The 25,939-nt window shown below is 37.7% G+C and overlaps 1 protein-coding gene across 2 annotated transcripts in view; it reads left to right on the forward strand.

The window, feature by feature from the left end:
* slc25a21 (solute carrier family 25 member 21) overlaps window positions 1–11,293 on the forward strand; it is a 200,066-nt gene extending 188,773 nt beyond the window's left edge. For both annotated transcript variants that reach the window (XM_088648789.1, XM_088648790.1), the window contains 3 exons: window positions 1,501–1,682; window positions 6,948–7,000; window positions 8,017–11,293. In XM_088648789.1, the coding sequence (XP_088504915.1) occupies window positions 1,501–1,682; window positions 6,948–7,000; window positions 8,017–8,078 (297 nt within the window). In that variant the 3' untranslated portion in view covers window positions 8,079–11,293. The remainder of the gene's footprint in view (window positions 1–1,500; window positions 1,683–6,947; window positions 7,001–8,016) is intronic.
* The last annotated feature ends 14,646 nt before the right edge of the window (window positions 11,294–25,939 follow it).

Genomic DNA, 25,939 nt, shown 5'->3' on the forward strand with positions numbered 1-25,939 from the left:
TCTGTATAAATCCATACAGATTTCATTAAAATGTTAAGTTGCCTTTTGACCGTACTGCAGCTAAAGCTGACAAGATCCTTCAATTGCGTGTGGAGGCACGTAACAGTGACTCAAGTTGTCACTGACATTACAGTGGTGGCAGGAGCATAGTGTATCTGAGGTCGGGAGCTACAGTGCTGATAAAATCTTCTGACAATTTCAAGGTTGGCTGACCTCCATCTCCAGATATGAAAAGGTCTGTTTTGTAGCCGTTCCAGTGTTCCAGTCATTAAGAAGGCAAAGCTAGGAATTTCTTGCAGATCTGAACTAGAGCAGCAAGCGACCTATAATTTACAAAGAAGGGGGAGGGAGAGGTTGGGGGCAGGGTGTTGGGGAACTGCAAAAAACACAGCAGTCTGGGATTAGCTTTCCATTTATTTTACCATTTGGGGGTCTTGTACACAAACAGGCATATCAGGAAGGCAGCAAGGTGGAAGCTCCTGTCATTTGTAAAATATTCTGGCCAATTAGCTAATAGAGTGCTTTGGATCTCAACTGTTTTGATACAGTAATACCCCTATACGATGTGGAGCCCAATTATACAAATTATCCCCATATGCCTCACCAGTCTGCCTGTATGAACTGTGTTTATAAATCCTCCATGAGGAAATGTGAACTTCAGCAATTTAGACCATGTGTGAAAAGGAGGCCAATCAGATAGTCAAAGAGAGAAGGAAACACTAATATGCTTCGCTACCATAAAATGGCTGGGCTTTCATCCAGGCTTTTCCATTAATTCTCTCTCTTTTTACCGTGGCACTGGGTGGCGTGGAAGTGAAATGGCCATTTCCATTGAAACTGCACCATCGGAGAGAGCTTGCACAGCTGCACACGTCTTGTCCGGGTTTTTCCAACGGTGAAGAATTGCAGTGTGCAGTAGTCGGCTACACCACTTCTTTTGTAATAATTTCTGCTTTGAGTTAATTACTCGCAGCCAGGAGTGTAGTCTAAAAGGGCAAACTAACCCTCTAATTTATTGACCTCCCGACAACTGTATGCATTGATTCCTGTTCTTTCAGTATAATTACTTCTCCTAATCAGAAATCTGCTCTTCTGAGAAGAGAACCCATTGTCTGTGGTACTCACACCTTATCAATTTTGTGGCTTAAGTTTTGTTTGTTGAAGACAGGTTAGAATCCTTTAGTTTACTTTTGCTGATAATTTGCAAAGTTTGCACTCAGAAGTCACCCAGGGTATTTAATTCATTTAAACATTTTCCCTCTTTTGGATTAAGGAAACTAAAGTGTATAATGTTTCAAAAGGCTCTGATTTTTCTTCGTAGAAACCAGTTCCTGACAATATGTGATTCTCCTTTCTTTTTCTCAAGTGCCCAAAAAACCCACTGAAAGTTGAAATTTCATTGCTTCAGCTGAGCAGTTTTCCCTTGTCGGCCCAAGACAATCACTAAAGAAAATGAGCTCAATTCAACCACATCACACCAACCTCTCCTCCACCTTACAGGATCCAACCTGGGAATTTTTGCGGAAGTTTGCAATTGGACTGGCTTCTGGAACCATCTCTTCGTGTGTCAACATTCCCTTCGACGTGGCCAAGAGTCGCATCCAGGGTCCCCAGCCTGTCCCTGGCGAGATAAAATACCGGAGCTGTTTTCAAACCATGGCCCTTGTCTACAGAGAGGAGGGGTGAGTCCTGTATTCCGAGATCAGGTTGAAATTTGTCACTGTCCTTGTCTCGGAGCTGAGAATGGATCTAGACATCGGGCCATCTAGGCACATAAAAAGTCCTATCCCTTCTGGAATGTGACTCGCTTACTCCCTTCCCTGGGCCAGGTTCAGACTTACTACCTATTGCTCAGATCTTGTCATGTTGGGCTAAACACATGTGTTATCCCCACACCCATAACCAATTCACAGTGCACTGATTCTTTTTAACAACCTAACCACTGTCCTTCTCACTATAGTTTTGCCATATAAGTCTGTTATTCTGCACAAATTACATAAAGCAGCTGGCCTAAAGCTTTCAATATGCATCAGATATGCATAATGACAATTGAAAATAAAATATGATTTCCAAACCCCCCTTATAGATTAGTGGTTGTTTAATGTATGCAAAAAATAATACGGTGCATTTTTGTGATATATGATAATAGCTTAAAGTTCATAGGACACTCATAGAAGGCATTTGCTGTAACAATGCTTAAGAAACCACAGAAATTAATCAGAAAGACCCTAATGGATTAATGGAAGGTTCCTGAAATGCAGGACCAATGTTGCACTGTGCCTCCAAGAGCACATGTGAGCCTTATCAGGTCCTTACATTTTTTCAGAGGTTCATCTAGAGAGTCTGCATGGAAACGAAATACCACGATGCTGTTTAAATATCTGGACTGAATTACATTCATAGCCCCAAGAGGCAAAGCTCTGTGATCTGATAACCATGTTTATAATCATCTGAAACGTAATTGAATATTTTGTGGCATATTGAATTTATTTTATTGCAAGCCCGGAAGGCAGGCATCATGAGGAGAGCATTTTCATGTAGACTGATTAAACAGTAGACATGGTTCCTTTTGCATTAATAATATTGCTTTTAATGTTTTTCACTCAATTTATAGCAGGGTTCTTTTGGTCACACAATGTGGTTTCTCCAAAAGAGAATTTAGACCTAGATATAGACCCTTTTTCTTCTGAGACACAAGTGTACATTTGTTTTTTCCCACTCATTCATACTGCTTTCAATGTGTAATTTTTGGAAAGTAAAGCTTTTTCCTTAGTCTTGGTATACTGACAACAATTTGACTGAAATACATTGGGTGAGGGGCAACATGGTGGCATAGTGCTTAGCATTGGGATCTGTACTAGACTTGGGGTGCTCTCTGCATGGAGTTTGTGTGTTCTCTCCATGTTTGCATGGGTTTCCTCTGGGTGCTCCAGAAAATTGGCTTCTGGGAAAATTGGCCCTGGTTTGAGTTTGAGAGTGTTTGTGTCTGTGTGTGCCCTGTGGTGGACTGGTGTCCCATCCAGGATGTATCCTGCCTTGAGCCCATTGTTTGCCAGGATAAGCTCTGGCTTCCCCTCAACCCTGCATTGGATAAAGCCTTTAGAAAATAATAATAATAATAATAATAATAATAATTGCTTACACTTATATAGCGCTTTTCTGGACACTCCACTCAAAGCGCTTTACAGGTAATGGGGTCTCCCCTCCACCACCACCAATGTGCAGCATCCACCTGGATGATGCGACGGCAGCCATAGTGCGCCAGAACGCTCACCACACATCAGCTATTAGTGGGGAGGAGAGCAGAGAGTAATGAAGCCAATTCATAGATTGGATTGGGTGAGTCAGTGTCTTTAACTGCTGTGCTGTTAAAGTCCTAAAAAGTCCTTTCAGATCTAATAAACTGATCTTAAACCTGCTGGTATCCTTCTGACCAAAATCCAAAATAATATTATGTTTTCCTACCTCCACCTCAATTCAGTAATATTTCCCATTCTGTTTCAGACATTGTTAAGTAAATTCCTGGCCCTCAGGCCATTTTGTTGCTGTCTGTGTTTTACCACCCACTATTTCTTTTATAATTGATAGGTGTCTGCTTTGTTGATTTTGGAAAACAAACAAGATAATAAAACTCTCCAACTGTAAAGCCCCATGCATCATGGCAAGCTTGCAATCTGGTGAGCTGGTATTCATCTCCAGTGAAGCCTTCACTGGTGAGGTGTTCTTGGCACAGTCAGTAATAACTGAAAACACATTAAGCCTTTGACACATGTGTATCTGTGACAATATCACCCTGGAAAACAATGTAACTGGCATCATCAGCCACATTGACTGTTTTAAAAAATGGGAATTGCCAGTTCTTTCTCTTGTTGTGGTATTTCCAATGGCTGTTGAACCCAGTTCCTCACTGACCTCTAAACAGACCAAGGAGAACTAGACACACACTTCTTATAAGTCGGGAAGATTTCAACTTTACTGGCAAACGGAGTTCCTGTTTTCAAGGATTTACTCTTAATTAAGACCCCTGATTTGTGGTCAGAATACAGTATATATTATTATAAATGATGCTGATTAGTTATCAAATTATTGTAGATCCACCATAAGAATTATCAAAACAGATCCCCTGAGGGAGAATGTCAGTTTTTAGCTAGATACAGTGTGCAAAGCACATTTTGAACGTCCTCAATGATCCTTGGATCCCCAGTTAAAAAGAACTTGCTCCTCAACTAAGCTCTAAAAAGGTGTGCCTCTCCTACAGGAGACATGAGAGAAAGCAGTTCAAACTGTTGGGTGGCAGACTGAGCTGTTCCTCAGCTGACTCAATTCCAGTGATGAGAGGCTATTTGTAAAACTACTGCCTGATACTGAAAGTGCAGATCTTAGCTCAGCACAGTGACAGATGTTACTGCCCAGATCTGCTTTGCAAGAATATGGCTGATTTAGCATGTGCAATTGGACTTCAGATTAATTCATCCATGTCTGTCAGGCACCTCCTAGCACAGGCATATTGTCCTGTGCCCTCAAAATCAGCAGGCAACCCCACTACGCCAAAAGGCCAGCCCCCACAATTCCCACTCCCACCACCATGACATCACCACAAGGGTCTCCTTACACTATGAGACCCATTACACTGAAAGAGTTGAAAGCTGGTCATAGTCTATGAATTTATCTGCTGCATAATGGATAGAGGCTGAACTGCTAATTTTGTGATGATGTGGGGCACAAACCAAGGCCGGGGTTTGTAGTGTAGTGTGTGTGGACATGTAAAATCAGTTAACTTTTTTGTTCAAGCTGAAAAACCTTGCTTTCTGCAGCTCAAATATTGAAAAATGTACATACATGTCGATGTAGTTCAAGTAGGTAGCTGCGTCAGCATGCATAGGTTGCAAAGGAAAAAGAAAAGGTTTTATCCATGCTGAAAAGAGAAGAAAGGAAACACAACGTTTCAGCTGTGGAGCCTTCTTCTCTTTTCAGCATGGAATAAACCTTTACTTGTTCCTTTTACATGTAAATGTGTCTGTCTCAAAATAACAATTTTCTTAGTAGCCGATATCTTAAACATACTCAGTGAATGAGTGACTTTCCAGAACATGGTTTGAGAATGCCATGTAATAGGGTGCTTTTGGGAATGTTACTGGTGTACTTATAAATTGGCCTGGTTTGTGCCAGTGAGTCCCAGAGTTCTCCTGCTCAAAGATGATTCTCACTTTGCTGCCACTTACCACGTGCAATGTGTTGACAAGCTATACTGCACACAAATCATCTATTTTGCCAGACTGGGCAGATTCAGATATCATGGACTCTACAGTCACATTTGGCTATAGTATTTAATATAGTGTACATGTTTCTTTCCTGGCAAGATGTACAACCATGTTAAAATTGTGTTCAGCAGTTCGGCCCCAACACTAGTCTAGGAGGGAGGAGAGGCATGATTTGAATCAGCTGCTTTGTTGGTTTAAGTCGCTTAGCTGGGGGAACAGCACCCTGACCACAGGGACCAGGCAATCAGAACCCCTCCTTGTTTTGAGGAATGAACCAGGGAGCTGCTGCAAGGGTGAGGTTAGGGTGGAAGAAGGGTTGAGAATGATGACCGCAAAGGGGTGGGCTCTGTAGATATTTCCCAAGAGGAAGTGGGAAGGATATGAAGGTTTTGACCAATTGGCTTAATTAACCCTTTTTACTTTTTGTTTAGTGTTCATACAATACATCAGTTTTCAATTCTATGTAGTAAACTGTAGATTTTACCCCTCATCCCATTTGTTTTATATACATGTTTGTTTTAGATTCTTTTTGAAAATTCAATAAAACTGTGGTTACGAAATTACCATTACATGTGCTGTGCCTGGCAGAAGTGATGCTAGTTTAATCAGAAATTATCCTGAATTGTGGTTCATATATGGGATATAAATAAAAGTGAGAAAATATACAATTTAAAAAATTGTAGTGCAGAGAATAATTCTTTCCTGCACAACTCAACTTTCCTATAAGGTTTCTGATGTGTTTAAAGACATAATGTTTAACTGCATAAGCAAATATTGTTCTTCCTATTCTCATTTGTGGAAAAGCAACTTTGGCTCATTCTATGCATGAGCTGTTTTCTGACATCAAATGCACTAGGCCTGGATTTGGTTTAGTGGTAACCATCTCCAAGCATCAAAAAGTCGAGCTTGTTTAATATAATGCAGTCCGAGCTAATTAGTGTGCCCTATAGGAGCTCAGCATTTTGCAAGTCATAATGAGCTGCACAGTTCAATTTCAGTTTTTTTTAATAAGCCGGACGGTAGCCTTATTAAAGGGCCCTCACGATCAGAAGGGAAATTGTGTAGCAGCCGGAGATGGAAGAGAGCTGAGCTTTGCTTTTCAATATGGCTTGAAATTATATCAGCTTGAACACATTAGGAAACTACATGGTTGTCAAATAACTGCATACCTGCTCTTTTGTTGAGCAAATTTAACCATTAATTTCCAAACAAAAGATAAAAGCAAAAGCTGAGGAAATACTGGAAGAAATGAAGAATGGGAAAAAATCAGACATACTATTGGTGTTCTTTATATCAGTGATGCATTGCAAGACATTATCATTCATAGCTACCTGTTCATATATAGTGCTAGTATATACAAATGTCCTGAATTGTCTGCAGCTGATTTCTCATGTCTTTTCTTGAATTATGCTATTTTAAGGGTTGTTAGTCATGGCAAAAAATGTTTTCAATCGCAATTTTTTAAAAACAAATGTTAACCTAATCTTAATTTTAAAATGCAAACATTATACTCTCTTTGTATAGCTGTAAAACTCTGAAGTCAACCTGAAGCTGCTTAAAGTTTTTATATTATCCTAATAGTATCAGAGCACCGTCTGTTTTTCAGATCTCCCTCCTCGTTTTTGTTCAAATGCAGACTTCACCAAAGAAACAGCTGTCTAACAAAGCTTTATTTTTCTGTTGCAGGTATTTAGCTTTATACAAAGGCTTGATACCTAAAATAATGCGACTTGGACCAGGTAATACTTACTTTTAGTATAATGCTGTTCTTTAATGCTGTGTTGTCTAGAGACAGCATCTCCAGGGCTAGTTCTTTTTTACGTTTTTTTATACCAGACTGTTGGAATGGTCGTGTCTTTAAGACTGCTAGATGTCTATATGCATAGGCATTTTCTCTGGATAGATTATTCCTTTAAAAAAGTGTCCCTCATTGAGCCACTGTCTGTCCTGACTGTGAAATCTGTTTGCTCAATCATATGTATTTATCTTGGAAGTGTGTAGTTTCTGCTTGGCGAGGAATAGTGCCACAGGACCCTGTTGGGCATACTTGTAGGACAAACTATGAAGGTACTTTTTCATTTGCTCTGCAAATGCACATTTATGTCTCTCTGACCATCCTCATTATTCAGTGCACTGAGCATGTACAGTGTGTGGCTTTTATGATTAAATAGAAAAATTCAGTGTGGCTTCATAATACAACATTAATGTGTATTTTGGAGCATCCAGCTTTAATTCCAGACTCCTAGAGGTGTAAGACTATCCTTTAATCCTTTAAACCAAGTCTTTCATTTCTAAGTTGCTGTATGGCTCTTTGTAACCATTTGAGGATTAAATGGTTTGTACATACTCTAAAAGTGGAAGAAGATGCTCTTTCTAATACTGTGCTCCATGTATGGGCTGATGTTAAACAAGGGTCCTCAAGAAAGTCCCAGACATCACTTCTAATAAGGGAGCAATGGTGCCCATCAGGATTGAAAGTGCAAATTATCACACAATAGATGTTTTTCCATTTCTCTAAAAAACTACTTCCGGGCTTGATCGCCAGTCTCTACATCACCAGTTTCATTCAATGCCCATTTTGCCACATGGAGAACCCCGGACAATGGATTATAGATTTAAGAGTACCTTCTGACGAAGCTTTCCACTAGGCTGCAAAGCTATTTAAAGGATTTCTTATACTGTTGACAAATCACAGTAGCATTAAAGCATTTCATTAGTTTAGGTGTACTTTAACAAGCTTCTCTTTTTTGTCCAGGGGGAGCAGTGATGCTACTAGTGTATGAATATACATATGGGTGGCTACAGAAGAATTGGTGAAGGACTCTCCTCCCGTTTGGAAGAATCTGAGACCATCCGACCAGTGATTTCTTTTAACTTAAGAAGATAACAAATTTTGTACAGCATGTTTTTTTTTCTGGCCCTCACACATTCTCACATTGTCTTTCATAATCGAAGTAACATGCGCTTAATCTGGACACACATTATTTTTAAACAAAGAAATGTCATGCCAGATTTCATGATGTCTTCAATCTGATCTCTGCATTTGAAAATACATTCTGCAATAAATCCTGATGCATCTTTGGTGAAAGTGGATAAACCTCTTGCATAATAAGAGTTATGTTAAAGGTTTTATACAGAATTGGACCATTTTCTTTGCACAGTCACGGCAGAATTCCTGTTATATTGCTATAATGTACAACACCATATTGAACACAAGCATTTGAATTAATTTAATATAATTTTAATTAATAAATATAATCAAATTTCTGAGTTGATGCATGTTTTTAAATTGATTAATTTTGATTAATATAGTATAATATAATTTTATATAATTAAAAGAATGTTAATTATATTGGTTTCTCTGAACATAGTTACTTTCTACTAGTAAAAATGTAATTCTTTCCAAATTCTAAGCAGCACCTGAAATATGTACATTTTCACAATAATACCCAGAACTGCCCGAGTTTTCTCATTTCAAATAAACTCCTATTTTCCCAGAACACTTTTGGCCATCATCGTGCTAATAAAACGACTTCCTCATCAATGTCTGGTCTGTTATAAAAGGGGAGACAATTGCTGATACAGTAGATGTAATGATACGAGTGTAACTACAACAGGAGTACAACATGCAAGAATCCTCCACTATTTATATACGCTATTCACAAAAAGGTAGGGAGTTTTGGGTCCTGGTAAAAAAAAAATCTTTCCAAAAGGATGAGAAAAAGACCTCATTAGATAACAGACTTTGCTGTTGACAGATCAAGCCATGGTTAGTTATAATAACCTATTTGGTGATCACAAATCTCTCATTATGCCATTATCAAGGCTCCAGTTCAGTATCATGATGAAGGTCAGTTCACCTTGCACTGAAATGACAGCAAGCACCTCTGCTGACTGATTGGGTTTAGGGTTCAATTGGCTTAATGTCTGATCTCAACCCTCAACCACGTGATTGCCTGGAACTGGATGGGGTGACATTTTGTATGTGGAATTCCATTTACATGTGGAATCTTTTGAATAGGATCAGTGCTGGGATCCATGGGTCCAGTGAGGGGATAGTGGAGGCCTGAATGCAGTCAAAGCTTTGTTTCATGGGGGTTCCACTGTAGCTGTTGACTCTATTTGAGGGTTGAGACCTGTATGAGAAACCACTTATGGGGATGGGTAAGTGGGGTTCATGTGGGGCAAAGAATCGTTATTTTTATTTTTGAAATGTAAATATTTCTCCACAAAAAAACAGATTTGTAGGCTACTGAACAGTATACACCATCAATGCCAGTCTTTTATTGACATTTGTAAGGGTATTTCCTGATACTGACATTCTGGAATTTTATTATTATGGGGGTATATGATTTTAGACCCTATTTTTACTTTAAAATTCCACAATTGTCATCTTCTGTGTTTTGTTGGCAGTAATAAGGTAATGATCTTTTACATTTATGTGATTGGCTCTTATGAGAGATTTTTGAAAATGCAGTGAATGAGTTAAAATCCTGAACATTTTGTGAGTAGTATATTTACAAATTCCTGAATTACTCATGCTGTACAAACTAAAACTAAAAGGTTCAGTTGTACTGTTAGAAATGTATTAAAAGTTCTAAATGTCTTTTTAAGCAAGACTGAAAACACTTTATTGCTAAAAAAATAATAGAAGCTTGATATATGAATGTGTATTTATGCATACTCCTTCTCCTGTCTATACAGTTTTGGAATTAAGGTTTGTAAGAGGGGACAAAGTGGATATATAATGCAAAGTGCACATTAGAATAATATTGTCTATCCATCTACCCATTTTGTAACAACTTTTACCAATTCAGGATCATAGTGGAGCCAGAGCCTGTCCTGGCAAGTAATGGGCACAAGGCAGGACACACCCTGAACAGGAGAACAATCCATCACAAGGCAGACAGACACACACACACACTCACACCTAGAGCCAGTTAACCTACCAGTATGTCTTTGGACTGGTGGAGGAAACCAGAGCACCTAAAGGAAACTCACACAAACAGGGAGAACATACAAACTGCAGAAAATTATATGTTGGGGCATTATCTACGCCGGAGTGCAAAAACTGGAGGCACCCAAACTGCCAAAAAACGATATAATCTGGTCCACCATTAATGGGTCTCACTGGTCTTCCACATACTGCCACTGTGGTGACAAACCTTATAATAATAATAAAATTATTGCTTATACTTATATAGCACTTTTCTGGACACTCCACTCAAAGAGTTTTACAGGTAACGGGGACCCTCCATCACCACCAATGTGCAGCATCCACCTGGATGATGCGACGGCAGCTATAGTGCGCCAGAACGCTCACCACACATCAGCTATCAGTGGAGAGGAGAGCAGAGTAATGAAGCCAGTTAATAGATGGGGATTATTAGGAGGCCATGATCGGTAAGGGCCAATGGGAAATTTGGCCAGGACGCCGGGGTTACACCCCTACTCTTTTCGAGAAATGTCCTGGGATTTTTAATGACCACAGAGTCAGGACCTCGGTTTTATGTATAATCCATAAGGACGGTGCCTGTTTACAGTATACTGGGGCATTAGGACCCACATGGACCACAGGGTGAACGCCTGTGTTGTTGTTATGTTGTTGGTTTGGCAACATAAGTACTGGTAATTGTAATCGGCTGGGTAAATTAGTGAATATAACCAGCAAAATAATCTGGAATAATCAAATCAACTTAAGCATCCTTTACAAACAGAGGGTGACTAATAAGCCAAAAGCATCACAGAGTGTGTGTCTCACCCCCTCCATTGTAAATTCACACTTCTCCCATCTGGGAGATGCCTCTGTGCCCCCAGGTGTAAAACCAACAGACTCAGGAAATCTTTCATTCCCACTGCAATCACACTCTTAAACAGTGCAAAGTAACTACCTTGTCTCTTGTTTCTTTTCTCCTATAACACTTCTGTATTCTCTTCCCTTTTCATGATGTGTATTTGCCATTGTGTTGTGTTCGACTGTGCCGTAAAACAAATATCCCCTAGGGGACAATAAAGCTCGAATTGAAATTGAATTGAACTTGTTCTGAACTATTCACTATTAACAGATGCTGGGGCCTGTACCACAAACCTGATATGAACACCATCAAAGCCATATTGGGTTACATGAATGCTGAGAAAATCAGAAGGCAACCAAACAATGTGGAAGAATTGCAGAAAGTGTTAAGAACATCATTCCACAGTCGTTCATTCATAAACTGTATGAGAATACGAGAACAAGATGTCAAGCTTACAAGCCAAATGTTGATGTTCATTTGTCCTTGTCATTCTTTCTGTAATAATAATTTGTGCTTATGTTAACACATAATTACTTAATGTAGCTTGAATTATATTCCCGCTTTGTCCTCTCTTTCCAGAATTATTTCCAGCACACTATGTCTCACAGTGAGTAACAATGTACTTATAGGAAAGGCCTGCCTATGGATAATGTCTATTCCTTTCAGTCTTTATTCCACAGTAATACTTCCAGTTCAACTCAGGAAACTTGTGTTGTTGAAAAAATGTTGTTCTGATCACGTGATTTTTTGTCAATAGAACAATTATTCGCTAGTTTTGTTCAAACGTAATGTTAATAACTTTTTTTTATTTCAGTGAAGTCTGATTTGGCTCTCTAGTTTTGTTTTTCGATAACAGATAATACTATCTTCAAACCATGTATCTCTCTATGATTTGCAATTTATTCCTTTTCCTTACTTTTCACATCTGATTTCAGTGATGCGCTTGGTAGCAATTTAATTTAGTCTGTCAAATAAAAGACATTGTCTCGTTTCGTTTTATTTAATGTCAAAGTCCGTTTGGTGATTGTCTTCAGGAGAAATGGATTGACTTTGACAGCCCTGTATTATGTGGAGACTATCTTTAGACTGTAGGGCGGAAGTATTGGAGCAATCTCCCATTAAAGCCTCCATCATTCGTATCATCTCCCTCTCAATGACCTCGGGAAGACCAGCTCTCTGGGAAAACACGTTATGTAGGGCTCAATGAGCAGCAGGCAGGTAAACGGGCCTGAGAGCATGAATTTGTTATTTGAGATGTGCTGTGAGATCCTAATGAATGCGAAAGATGGGCAGATGTATTAGAAGTTTGCGAAACTCCATTAGCTGAGAGAAGCACAGTCTAACCAACAGCCTCCACTTTCACCCTTTTCGCTTTCGCTAGGAAACTGCTGCAAGGGTGTAAGTCACGTGCGTGAGAAATGGGCAAAGGCATGACCTGAAGGCGAGAAGGCGGCTATATAATGTTATGGAACAAGTAATAGGTTTATTCCATGCTGGAGAAAAATAAGAAAGAAAACACAACGTTTCGGCCGTGGAAGAAGGCTCCACGGCCGAAACGTTGTGTTTTCTTTCTTATTTTATTCAGCATGGAATAAACCTATTAGTTGTTCCTTTGCAGCCTACGCATGCTGACGGAGCTACCCACCTGAACTATATAATTTTATGTTGGAGCGGAAGTAGGCGAGAGTAGAATATAACTTTCCTCCCGAATATCTGTTCGAAACTCATTTGAAGAGGAATTGAATAGAAATGCAAAAAAAAAACACTTCCGGGGTTTTCAAATTTGAATGCACCATTGCCTGTTTAACTTTATGAAATATAAGGTGTATTTGGATTTATTTGTGTACAGAAGAAATTATCTTAAAATGGCTCCATCATTACCTGCTTTTGTTCGTTTTCTCTCAGACTGCAGATCTGCATTTGGGTAGAGACAAGAGTCTTTCTGCCAGCCGGGATATTTCAAGTGTCTCGTCTCAGTCTTTCAACTGAACTGTGTGTGTTTAACACCCTGTAAACTTAATGAGCGTGTGCATTTAAAAAATGCATGGACAATAGCTTCTACAAGCACTTCTCCGATTTCGCCCTGTAGATCACAGACCGTTCAAAAATGTAACTAAGTATTTATGTATGTTTGTGAAACTTGTTACTAAATATAAGCAATTAAGAAACGCGTCAATTAAGAAAAGAGAATTTCCTTATAGATACATAAGAAACAACTGGATAACAAACGTGTACAATGTAACTGGTTATTGAACGGTAAACCAAATCATCCTTAAAGATCGACGTTTCTTCAGTGAATCAGTTTATATCGTTATTTTAAAGGGTGTATAGCGTAAAGTGTTTTAGAGAAAAACGAAATCGAACTTTCGACACATTCGTGAGTTTTGTCTTTCTATGCGAGTTCACTCCGAAGAGAATGTACAACTTAAAAATCTATAGATTGTTTTGCTCATCTCCTTTCCTAGTTGTTAACTTGGGAACCACGGGGTGTTTTACCTGGTCATTGTTTCTTCGGAAATCTCTTTCCTCATGCCTTTCTTCGGAGAGGTATATTATTTAAAGTAATATTGTGCCAAATTCTCATCAGACAAATTCTCATTTCAACTCTGCATTTGTGTGTAAACCAAACATGACACAAGTCAAAAACGTATTTATGAGACGGTATTCGAAATGCAAGTACTACACTGGTAAATTCACGACTCTCTCGAAATCTCTCGAACTCTTAAATAAGTTAAATAAGTACTATTTTATTGTAAATATGATTTCTTATTAATGAAGTGGAATTCTGTTTGGGAACGTTTGTGTGAAGGACAGTGCGCACTTAGAAATAAATATTACAATTGTCAATTGTATTGTGGTAAAATATACCATGTAATGTATAAATCCCTAAGAAGGTTACAATTGATGAAGTCTCCATCTTGGATGTGCTTGATTCGGTCCAAATGGAAGAGGCATACAAGCGAGGGGTCTGGTGACAGATATGTGAGTAATATATCAGATAAAAATAATGCCTGCAACTGAAAAACACTGTCCCGGAATTTATAAGCTGTCTGTTTTTTACATGATATTCCCTTACAGCAGCAAAAAAATAATGTTATGCGGTGTATTTGTTTGGCACAGTTGTAAAATATTTGTCAAAATGTCTGTCAAACCTGCCATAACCTCATTTGTCTTTCAAAAGATATAAATCCCTCCTAGGAATTCTGAAATAGGGGTAATATTGTTTGCCTGCTATTATTGACAAGTATCTCCTCCCTGTAGTGAGAGCTGAGTGCAGTATGATAGAGATTGCAGTCTACATGACTGTGACTGCAGTTTGTCCTTTTGCCATTGCTGCTTTTTAATGCTGTGTCTATATATAACTTACCTAAACCATTTTCTTGTTCCTGACTACAAGAAAATTAGATCATGGGTAAGATTTAGGGTGTTGAATAATATGACAATGATAATTGCATTTTTTTCTGTAGTAATTAATTGTACAGTATGTTACTTGGGTTATACTGCAGTCAAAGTACTAATCTATATACAGCAGGTACTATTTCCTGGACAATCTTGAACCTAATTACTTTTGCCTTCACTAATTATGGGAAATAATGTTGTCTACACAAGAATAAGTATTTTAAGGAGTTATTTCTCTGTTAATATACTTCATTTTAAACCAGTTGTTTTTTAAATAATAAACTGCTATCAAGAAAGCTTTAGCCAAAATTACCTCCTTTTATCCTTTTTGTACTCAAAGTCATTCATGTATCAAATAGCTCAGCAAATGCTAAAATAACAATGCTTAGAAATACAAATACCCAAAGAGCTAAAATTAGGTGGCATCAAATGCTTGCCATTTTACAGAGTAGTTGGGATTTCTTTCTTCTGATTCTAAGGAAAGTCATTTTTTTCTCATAAGTCAGAGTTTCCAATACATTTAACTTCTGGTATTTTATGGGAATTAAGAATGAAGTTGTCTGTTTTTTTTAGGCAATCGTCACCTTCTTTGTTATTTAAAGACAGAAGAATCCGCAGCCTCGTGTTTCAAATTCACAAAATACCAAGGGATCACTAATCAGGTTTTCTCTTCTGCCAAAAACTACTCATAGCCTTGAATACCATGCTGATAGCATAATGGTTTGCATTATGGTTTGAAAGTGTAAATCATTTTGCAGAGTTCAATGGATTAATGGACTTGTGGGGTATGTGGTACAGAATATATATTTGCTAGTGCAACTGTATTTCTTGCTTAAACAACACTGGAAAATTACTTTATCCTTCTGTAAAACTATTTAATTTGGACTAAAATGAAACAACAAGCTATGTGATTAAATCAAATGACCCTGAAAGGCTCTCTGTAGCTTCCATCATGTGGAATAGACCTTTGTGTAAAACAGAGACAGATGCAAAGAAGTGAATGAGATGTAGTCCAGTACAATGCAGACTCTCGTTAGAAATCCTGGAGCTTGAGCGGAACATCCTTCCCAAGCAGGAGTCATTTGACAATAATGCGAAGTTATTATTTGAGATCCCACTCTGTCCTCCTTTCACTTGTGTTTTCAGGGTGATCCATGTAGGACATCCCTTCTAAAGCTTTGTGCAGGCTTTAGTTTTCCTGCTGCTGCCTAGTTGAAGCAGATTTAACCAAATCCTTCTATTAAGTGCCTGCAGGTATTTTGATCCCAACGTTTTCACTGGGAATCTGATGAGAAGAGGAACTTGGGGGGAAAAAAGCATCAATCTGTTTTCCTTTTGGTGGTGTGTGCCATAGACTTCACAAGGCACAATGAGCTTCCCACATGGAGAAACTCTCTGCACTGATATTTGGCCTTTAAAGTGTAAAAAGGAGTTACTCTAAGAAAGTGTTATATGAGCCCTTTTCACTACATGCACTGATCAAAGCTTCCCTGATTTAAGGATTTGAATATGTTTTAGTTGGAGCATAATCACAGAGCACATCCTCTCCACCCTTGGCTGCGCACTTATTTCCTTGCACACTTTCACTGTGAGTCAGAATGCTGTTCATTCACTGTGCAATGTTGCCATATTCCATGAATTCACAGGTCTGTGCTGTCATCACCCACGCACCAAAAATGCAATGCAAAGAAATAACCCAAGCGGTATTATTATATCTGCTTGAAGATTTAAAAGAAGCATTGTCTTTCACCGTGGGGCTTTCGGAATTGAGCTTTGTTTATCAGTGACGGCGTTAATAGGTTGACACAATGGCAGAAATGCAAGAAATTCTGTTTGTGATCTTTTTTTTCTGGCACAAGTTGCTTCAGAATGTGGGAGCTGGTTGTTTCAGGGGTTAATCTTTCGAGAAGCCGTGTTTCTGCAAATGTCAAGTGTTGTTATCCGAGAGTAAACCCCTCCTATTACGTAACTGTGTTTTCAGTTCATTCCATCACTCAGCATTCTTAAAGTTTTGATAGACCAGCGATTGTCCTCTGCTGATGACAGAAGTCAGTCACATGCTTACGTTTATTGCACACTAATCTCTTATTTTGCAGCAGTGAAGAATTTATGAGTTTGTTCAAATAATTTACAGTTACATCTAGTTCTGACAATTGTGTGTGTGTTCTTATTTTTATTATTAAATAGTAACAATAGAAGATTTTTTCATTATCAGAAGGTCTCTAATTCCTGGTTAGAGTTGTGCGCCCTGTCCAGGAAGCACAGCCAGAAAAGTGGGGTTACAGGCCTGATGGGCTTCCACTCCCTCCATGCAGGGTGTTCTTGCTCGCATGCACACAGAGATGGCAGTTAACCAGGACTGCATGACGTGGGACAAAGCCCATGTGGATGGAGGAGAACATGGAAACTCCACACATTATGTTCTCAAGACCGTGTATATGTTTTATTATTGTAAATTCACTTTATGAAAACACCAGGCACCTCATAAAATCCTATAGATTGTGCAAACTTCCTTTGTTTCCACACATACTTAAGAGGTGATGAGCCACACACTGCAGAATTAGGAACTGTCCCAGAGGTCACTTGCACATATTTCAGTCAAATGAGTGTGCTTTAATGAGGACTGAGTGTACTCATACATTTAACCAAATGTTTTCATCTTGCATTTCTTTGGTCTTATTAAATTATTAAATGTTATAATTTACGATTATCACATCGCCTTCCTTTCTCCACTTCATAACTGAGCAGATCACCATTCTTGTTGATTATTTAACAAATGATATTTGACACTAAATAGAATGTGATAGTCTCTGAAACTATTTTTAACCAAAATTGAACTCAATATTCAAAATGTATTCTGACTGGCACATTGTATTGTGTTAGCATAATCTCCAATATTTTAAAGTGTATGCTTTCTACTATAGTTTATGATTTTTCTGCAATGCATTGATAAAGACATATAAGAATTTCAATAACATAGTACTGCATAACAGTTCCTTTAATGTTGTCATGTGATAACATTTTTAGAAAGCATCAGTTAACTAATGGTTGTTAAACTATGTTTTTAGAATAGGCACAGTCATATTAGCTACATTGTTTTTTGCTAGGCTTCAATGTAAATGTAGCTTAGTGTCTTAGTAGGCTATCTTCTGTGCTACAAATGCCAAAATACGTATATGATTTCTTTACTTAAAAGCATCATTTTATTGTAGTATGCAAACCATATATTGGAGTAATGTTGCCAGCTACAGTCTGTCATTTTTTTCCTATACCTCAAGATTAGAAAATGGTTGTGGTAAACTGTCCACATAATGTCAATATTTGATCCAATTCTTTGTGAAGTCATATGAAGCATAGCCTCGTGACATTCAACACATGCTAAACTTGACCTTGATTAATTATGATCTTAATTAATTATGATTAAGTATCTTACAGTTCACAGTCTTTGCCAATTGTAGCATGAATGATGCTCTTCTTGAAAGGAATAATGAACTTAGTACAAAAGCCTGATGAGATTAAGATGTACCACATATTAAAAAAATATGAACGAATTTTGTCCTTCTTCAGCAGAACAACAAAAACAAGATGCTTAAAAAACATTTCATTACTTTTAATTTAAGAAGGCTTATAAAAATAAGAAAGGCTTTATGCATACTTCCAAAAACAGTCTTATTGTGTACATCCTTTTGAACCATGATTTGACCATTTAATTAAAGGCACAACCGGACAGAAAAGATCAAGATTTCTATAAAAGCCTTGGTTAATAGTTGTGTGCCACAAAAATCTCCCCTTCCTTAAGGGAGGACTTTGTGTCCTGAGAACACTGAGAATTTGTCCTAAAATGTTTAAATGTTTAAATTAAAAATATTCATATATTTTTAAAATATATGAATATTTTAATTACATAGCTACATTCCTCACAACGGAGGAGCTATTCATAAAGAGTTTTGCAATGAAGCATCTTTGAAATTTCTTTAAAGAGTTTTAAAATTGAAAGTTCAAAGACTCAGAAAGTGAAGCCTGAAGATTTTTTTAATAGTTCAATTTCTTGAGGTTTTAACTAGAAATCAGATTTTATACAGTAAATGATTTGATTACTTTATTTCCTGCAAAATGCACTATAATGATTAACAACATGGTCGGCGTAAATGTAAACACTGAAGAATGTCTTAAAAAGTCTTGATAGTTTGGGGTTTTTACTGATTTTTCAAAAGTAATTCTTATTGCTGGATTATTGTACTCGCAAATACTTTACTGTATTTCTCCATTGTTTCTACTTAAATGTAACTAGTAATGTTGCAAAAACAGTTATTAAGTTTTAATGATTTGATTATCTTATAGAATTTGCAGTGAAAACATGGTTTAATATGAAATGTTGTCCTGGGTAAGCAACATAGTTAACTGAATCACTATTCTTTCAGTTTAGAATATCTGAAATCTGGCTGAGCTAACCCATATAGATGCCAAACCCATATACAGCCAACATCCATGTTTGGCTATTTTAAGTGATTCAATTCCTATAAATGGTGTATTGTCATTTATAAAGTACATTTGTGTTCCAGCCTTCCATTTTTAAGCTCTTCTTCTAATTCAGGGGGGATCTGGAGTCTATCCCAACAAGCAATGGAGGCAAGGCAGGGTACACCATGGACGGAACACCAGTCCATAACAGGGCACACACAGACACACACAATCACACCTAGGGACAGTTTTCTTAGAAGCCAGTTAACCTACAAGAATATTTTTGGACTATGGAAGAAAACCAGGGCACATGGAGGAAACCTGAGTAGTACAGACAGAACATACAAAGTCCACACAGATAGCACCCCAGGTCTGGAATTGAATCCAGGGCCCCAGCTCTGCGAGACAGCAATGCTAACTACTACACCATCCTGCTGCACAATTTGTGTTCCATTCTGGAAATAGTTTTAATAAAACAAGTATTATAACATGAGACAAAGGTGTGTGGGTGTTGAAACGTGCTCAGACAAGGCTGTGAATACAGCAAAACTGATAGAATTCAAGAAGAGTCGTGATGGCTTTCTTGGATCTTTAAACTGCTAACGCACATCAGCAAGAAGAGAATAAAGTACTTGTGTTTGTATTCAAAAAGCACAAAAATCTGTAAGCACATCTCACTGATCTGGTTTACAAATACAATAGCACCTTGCCTAGCACCAGAATGTATGAAGAGTTAGGCTGGGGTTGAAAAACTACAGCTACTGGCTGGACATATCCTGCTGTTGAGAACAACAGCCAAGTGTTTCTGCCCTTTCAGCTGTCGTTACTGGATTAACCACAGCACAGAGCGATGCAAGTCTGTTGTAGCAGAGGCTAGTTCCTGGCTCAGGTCCAGAGGGTTAACTGACATGAAGGAAAGTATGCTCTGCTGTTCTGATAGACTATCCCAGCAGCTGAAATGAAACCACTGACTTAACCTGCTATTCCAGTTAATTTGACAATCAGGGACCAAATCAGGGACACGCATAGATAGGTGTGTCTTTTCTGCTAATTACTCTAGTTAATTCTAGACAGGGTAAGTGTTACGATTGTCTAAATTTTCTGAAGCTGTGATAACTTTTTTGCTTTTACTTTATTAACTTTTTAGAAACTATAAGCATATGCATTTCTAAATGTCTAATATTGAATATTTATGATCTGTGTTTCAGTATTATCATTATCTTATTTTCTGACTTTTCTTATTATGCTTTTAATTAATTATGTTTCTTATTGATCAGCACAGTAGTGCAGTTGTTAGCTTTGCTTCCTCTCAGTGCTGGGGCCCTGTGTTCAATTCCTGGGGTGCTGTCTGCATGGAGTTTCTATGTTGTCAGCTTGTTTAGGTGGGTTTAACCATGTCCTTTGATTTCCTCCCACAGTCCAAAGACATACTGGTAGGTTAATTGGCTTCTGGATAAATTGGCCCAGGTGTGAGTGTCTGTGTCTGCATGTGCCTTGGTGTCCCATCCAGGTTGTACCTGCCTCGTATCGATTGCTTGCCAGGATAGACTTCTGGTCCCCAACAACCCTGTATTGCCTAAAGCAGTTAAATGGATGATGGATGGATGCTTCTTGTTTTAAGAGCTGTCTTAAATGCAAAGCACCTAGTTCAAATTAACCAGGAAGGCCATTTGAGATGTTTTCTTTTCTTCAGTTTTGTTCTGCAGTGTTCTGGTGACACTGACAAGCAAGATGGAATAAAAAGACATTGGAGTAATGTTACCAACCTGTACAGTGCTGTAAGAATTGGCACAGGGCACAATATCTCAATGAGGCCTTTCTTTCTTCTTTTCATCTGAATTGTAACTTTTGGTCTTGTTTTCCCCAGAATCCAGGCAAATGTTGTCACATAATAATACAAAGAAAACACAGGTAACTGTCCCTATATCATGAATTGTATGCAGACAAAATGGGGTTTGAGTTCCTTAAACTTAATAGTTAGTTTGGTCAAATTCTAATAAGGAATGAATCAACACATATAAACAAACAAATATAAATATATCATACTTAATACTCTGGTGTTAATATGCCTGGTTGAGGAAAAAAGAGCTGTCACAGCCTCCCTTGCTTATGAGGAATGAAACAGGGAGGCGGCTGCGTAAGTGAAGTGGGGATGAAGGGAGGAGAGCTAGAAAAGATGTGCAGAGAGTTGTGGGCAACTCACAACTTATGCAAGGGTTAGGGATTTTGAATAGCACATAAAGACAAATTCGTGTATAGTCAAATTTTACCCTATAACACTTATAAAACCCCCTACTAACCTTTTATGGTAATACAATATATAAAATACAAGTATGAAAACAGTAAATAAAAGTAAATAAGACAAATGTATAGGCTCACTAACTAGTTCTCGTAGGCTTACTTGATGTGTTTTTTAGCATTTTTTTCAATATCTTTTATTTTCCGGAGCCATCCTCTTAAGTTGAGAGTGCATAAGTTGCAGGAGAGCGGTGAAGTAGAATGTAGAATGTAGGAGAGTAGAAGTAAAAGATTATCATTAATGTTCCTCCTGAATGTCTATTAAATAACACCATTTATGATCAGAAAATAAATAGGTTTCTGTAAACATATCGCTAACAGAATATGAATCATAATTTTATATCTACAGCTGCTAATTATACTGTTTTTAGATAAACAGCAATGGAGTACATCCATTGTTTTGTGACATTCAAGATAAATTTTCAGCATCTGAATTTACAGCTCCAGTGAGTTGTGAGCCAGTTGGTAGACATTAGCAGTCGACATAATTTTGATATAAGATGTTAATAACCCTCAACATATTTCACTAGGCACAACACTCAAGAAATAGATGCATTTGAGGATGTGTATTGAGTGTTTAGGTTTAAAGAGGTTTGGTTTCATTTTCGTGTCTGAGGGCCAGCCCCCTGGCCAGAGGACGAGGGGGCCGGGGCCCCCATGCAGAGCAAGGAGTGAACCAAGGGACAGCGGCACAGGTGGGCTGGGCAAGGATGCGCGAGGAGAGATGGGAAAGAGAGAGGTTTGTGTATGATATGAGTAGCTTTAAGAAAAAGTATTGAGAAATATTATGATTAGGAACAGCTGGGGTGAAATTGACTTGGTTGTCATCATCCCTCCCAAACTGCAGTTAAGACTCTATTAAGATCGCCTGAAGCTTATTACTGCTATGCCAAATGTCTTTACTATAGAAACATGACCTCAGCAACACATTTTTCCTGCACTCATAAAGGCTGTCAACCATAAGTTTAATTCTTATGCACATTCTTATGTTGAAGTTATAGCAATATTGGTTCTTTAATTGACCATTTACTGCTATTGTAGAGATTAATAATAGAGTAGCATCTGGTACATTTATCAGATGTGGCACATTGGTATTATCTTCTTAACGATTTCTCATGCACACTGTCTCTCAGTAACATTTAAGAAGATGTCACAGTTGTTAAATAACATTTGGATTCAAGTCCAGTTCAACATCCAATTACAGTCAAGCAGATACTGCACAATACTGCACTACAGTCTCTTGTCCCTTCAGAATTGCATTGTAGTTTCCAGAGCTATACATTTTGCCACTAGTTGTATCTGTTCTGTCTTGAGAGACCCTCTTCTTTTTTTATTATTGCAGCTGGCAGAAATATTAAAGCCCACTATTAAAGCCCAATGGACTTTAGGAGATTTAGCTTCTAGTTGAAATCACACGTTCAGAATTGCTTTGGGGTTCAAAACATCCTTACAGCTAATGTCCAGAGTAATGACGCAATCAGTTTTAATTAATCTGTGCCTATATGCCTGTATGCCTCCTATGATCCCAAATTTCAGTAACTTCTGGATCTAAATTTGTAAAAAGGAAATCCGACTGTTTTGTGCAAAAAAAGTAAATGTTAAATTGTTTACTCATGAGATCTGCAGCTTTTTGCTGACTTTGAATATCATATAAATGAAAATGTTTGGTCTAAAAGCACAAATGGAACAGTATTTTTAACCAGGCTGAAAGTATACTGTTTGCTTCCTTTTTTGGAAATAAACATTGAGAAATGTTCTTATTTTAAATGTTTTTTTAACAGAATGCGACTGAGGTGCAATCACAATTGTCATGTGGAAGCCTTACTTTGTTTGTCTGAGCACATAAAAAGAGAACAAGAGAACAGACACACTGATCTAGCACAGAAATGCAGTCCAAAGGAAATACCATCTATCTTTAAACACTGATTCAACTATCATTACTGGAATCATGCTTATTTAAATACAAAATAATGTTTTTACCAACAGCATAAACTTCAGTACGATCTTTTTTAACATTATTATCATCAAAACAGATGATAAAGAAACACAAGAGAGGAATATTTCACGCAGTGCAATTTAAAAAATAAACTAGATGTTAGATTAGGTTCTAGCTCGTAGATTACACAAAGTATACAGCTGGGTGTCAATATTAATATTTTAAAAGCTATTTTGTCTTCACAAGCATCATATTTTGACAAATAGTCATGGGAAACAGTCAATATATGTTGTGTTTTGCTCATTCTCTTTTGATTAATTTGTGAAGGTTGTCTACATGCTCATGTTAATCTAAATAATTTTTGACATATTTTAAGAGTATACAGTTACCCAAAGCACATACGTCAAATCCCCATGCAAATATAATTCAGATTGAGCTACACTGAAAGAAATAATAATGTTTATCCATAGCTCAGATTATCAAGTGATTGTGAAGGGCCTCTTTTATCATTTTAAATTATATTCCTTGCTTTTGGTCCTTTAATAATAGAAGTTGGTTCTAGTAGAGCTATCAAATGTTTCCTGTGAGGAATATCAAAATAATGCCCAATGAAATAATGTTATGTCCCACAAACCCAACATCTGCATTTGCATAAGTATCAAAACATTAGAAAGGTGTTTCCTGTTTAAATTCTATGTAAAGCAAATAGTTTAATCATTTTTTCTTTGTAGGTTATTTTAAAAGCCACCTAGAATATATTTATTTGGTTATAACATCTAATGTTTAGCCTAGGCTATCACATAGACATCTTGCACATCTGGACTGTACATGGACACCCAGTGAGGAATGTACAAGTACCTCACTTTATGGAAAAAGGACCAAACATATTTCAGCATATGTACACCAGGTAATCCAAAATTTTTGTTTCTTAAATGTGATTTAACCTTCAGCAAAAATACATCAGTTTCAAAACAAGGAATCACCTGCAAGGATGAACAGAGAAGACAAAAGGTGTACATATATCACCACAGTGAATACAAAGTATCAAATGACTAGCAAGTAAGACAGAAGTGACAAAACTTTTTAGCGTATCTTGAGTCATGGATCTGTTTTGTCCTATTGGGAGAATGATGAACTGTGGAAAGCTGAAAGCAGTTTCCCATTGTCTTTTTACATTATGAAACATTTTGTGAGACCAAATATTTTAAGCACTGAACAGACTTTAAGTGCTTTAAGGAAAAAAAATAGTCTGGTAAGCTGTTGGAGGAGTATCAACTTGTCTGCATTCCCTTTAGACTCAGTATTTTGTACAACCCAGAAAAGCATTAGTAACAAGGTTAATTTTACATTTTTGTGGTATTAAGTAGTCTACTATATATACTGTATATAGTAAATGTCTGTAGTGATGTCTTAAAGAACTAAACTTTATAAATGTATTTGTAATTGATTGTTCTTGCTTGAAATTAGTTTAATTGGTTTATCTGCATTAGATTTTTGTAAATTCAGTAGAGACCATGCCCTGCCACATCAAAATGTGAAGTATTTACAGATTTTATAGAGCTACACCGGACACAACACCAAGAACAGAATATACAGCAGAAAACCAAGCATGCATGTCTGAACAAAGAGCACAGGAGCCTATGAAAAATCTTAATAATTATGGATGTAGAAGTTGTGGGGATCAGTCAGAGTCCTGTGTGCTCATTTTAAAATCTTGTAAAATCTCTACTCACAGTCGCCATCCATCATCAGAAGGCTGCTTAACCTGATGAGGGCTACAGCCATTTGGGGTTTTATCCCAGACGTATAGGGCTGAGAGCACGGAATTCCTCTGCCCTTTGAATGGATGCCATATGATAGATGAAAGATTATGCATTTAGAATAAACCATCAAACTTATCCAGTATGTCTTCGGGGAAGTGAGAGGAAATGGAAGCACTAGGTGAAAACCCACATGAACTCAGGGAGCACTCTATACAAGTTGTCTCCATACAGAGAGAGGCACAAGGTCCAAATCAAACCCAGAACCTTGAATCTTGAAGAACTGTATAAGTCAACAGCTCCTTTAACTCCTTCGCTGCACATTGTCTTATTGTCTTATAACAGTCTTATTATGTAGCAAAACTTCTTCAGCCAAAGTTTTTCAGTTCAAGCAAGCCACCCTGGAATTACCATTTTTCCAGGAAGAGAAGACCATACAGTGCCACAGTATGGATCACAATAGCAAGACTTTAACAAAAGCAATGTTGAGATTGTGCCATGGGCAGCATTTTCTCCTGATCTCTGCTGAGTAGAACATCTGTCAAACCACCTCACCAATGCCATTAACATAAGACAACCCCATCTGGCCAGCCTATGAATCTGATGAAGTCTGTGCATCAGTGTTCGCAGGATTGTGTTAGTGCTAAGGACAAGTATGGCACTTTCCATACTAAAAAATCCACCTTGATTCTCTACTCTGATTTTGTTTTAATATCTATGCTTAGGATATTTGATTAATTTTTTTAGACCTGGGTGTTGTGTTTTGTTTATTCATCATACAGACATATATAGACATAAGTGTAAATCGATGTGAAATGTTGGGTATGTGAAGCTTCTTTCTTTTACAGAGAGTGAATTGCCCCATTGCTGATTGCCCTGCCCTCGTGAAAAAAAACCTTTCTTTGAAGATCAAGATCTAAACGGACGTGCCAAGGTTGGGTGGAGAGCCCACCTGTCAGCCCACCATTGTGTCAGAATCTAAAGGTGAAGGAGAAGGCATGAGAAACAAAAGCAAACACGCAACAGCAG

The sequence above is a fragment of the Lepisosteus platostomus genome, chromosome 10 (genome assembly GCF_059453375.1).
Source record: "Lepisosteus platostomus isolate fLepPlt1 chromosome 10, fLepPlt1.hap1, whole genome shotgun sequence".
Classification (NCBI taxonomy): Eukaryota; Metazoa; Chordata; class Actinopteri; order Semionotiformes; family Lepisosteidae; genus Lepisosteus; species Lepisosteus platostomus.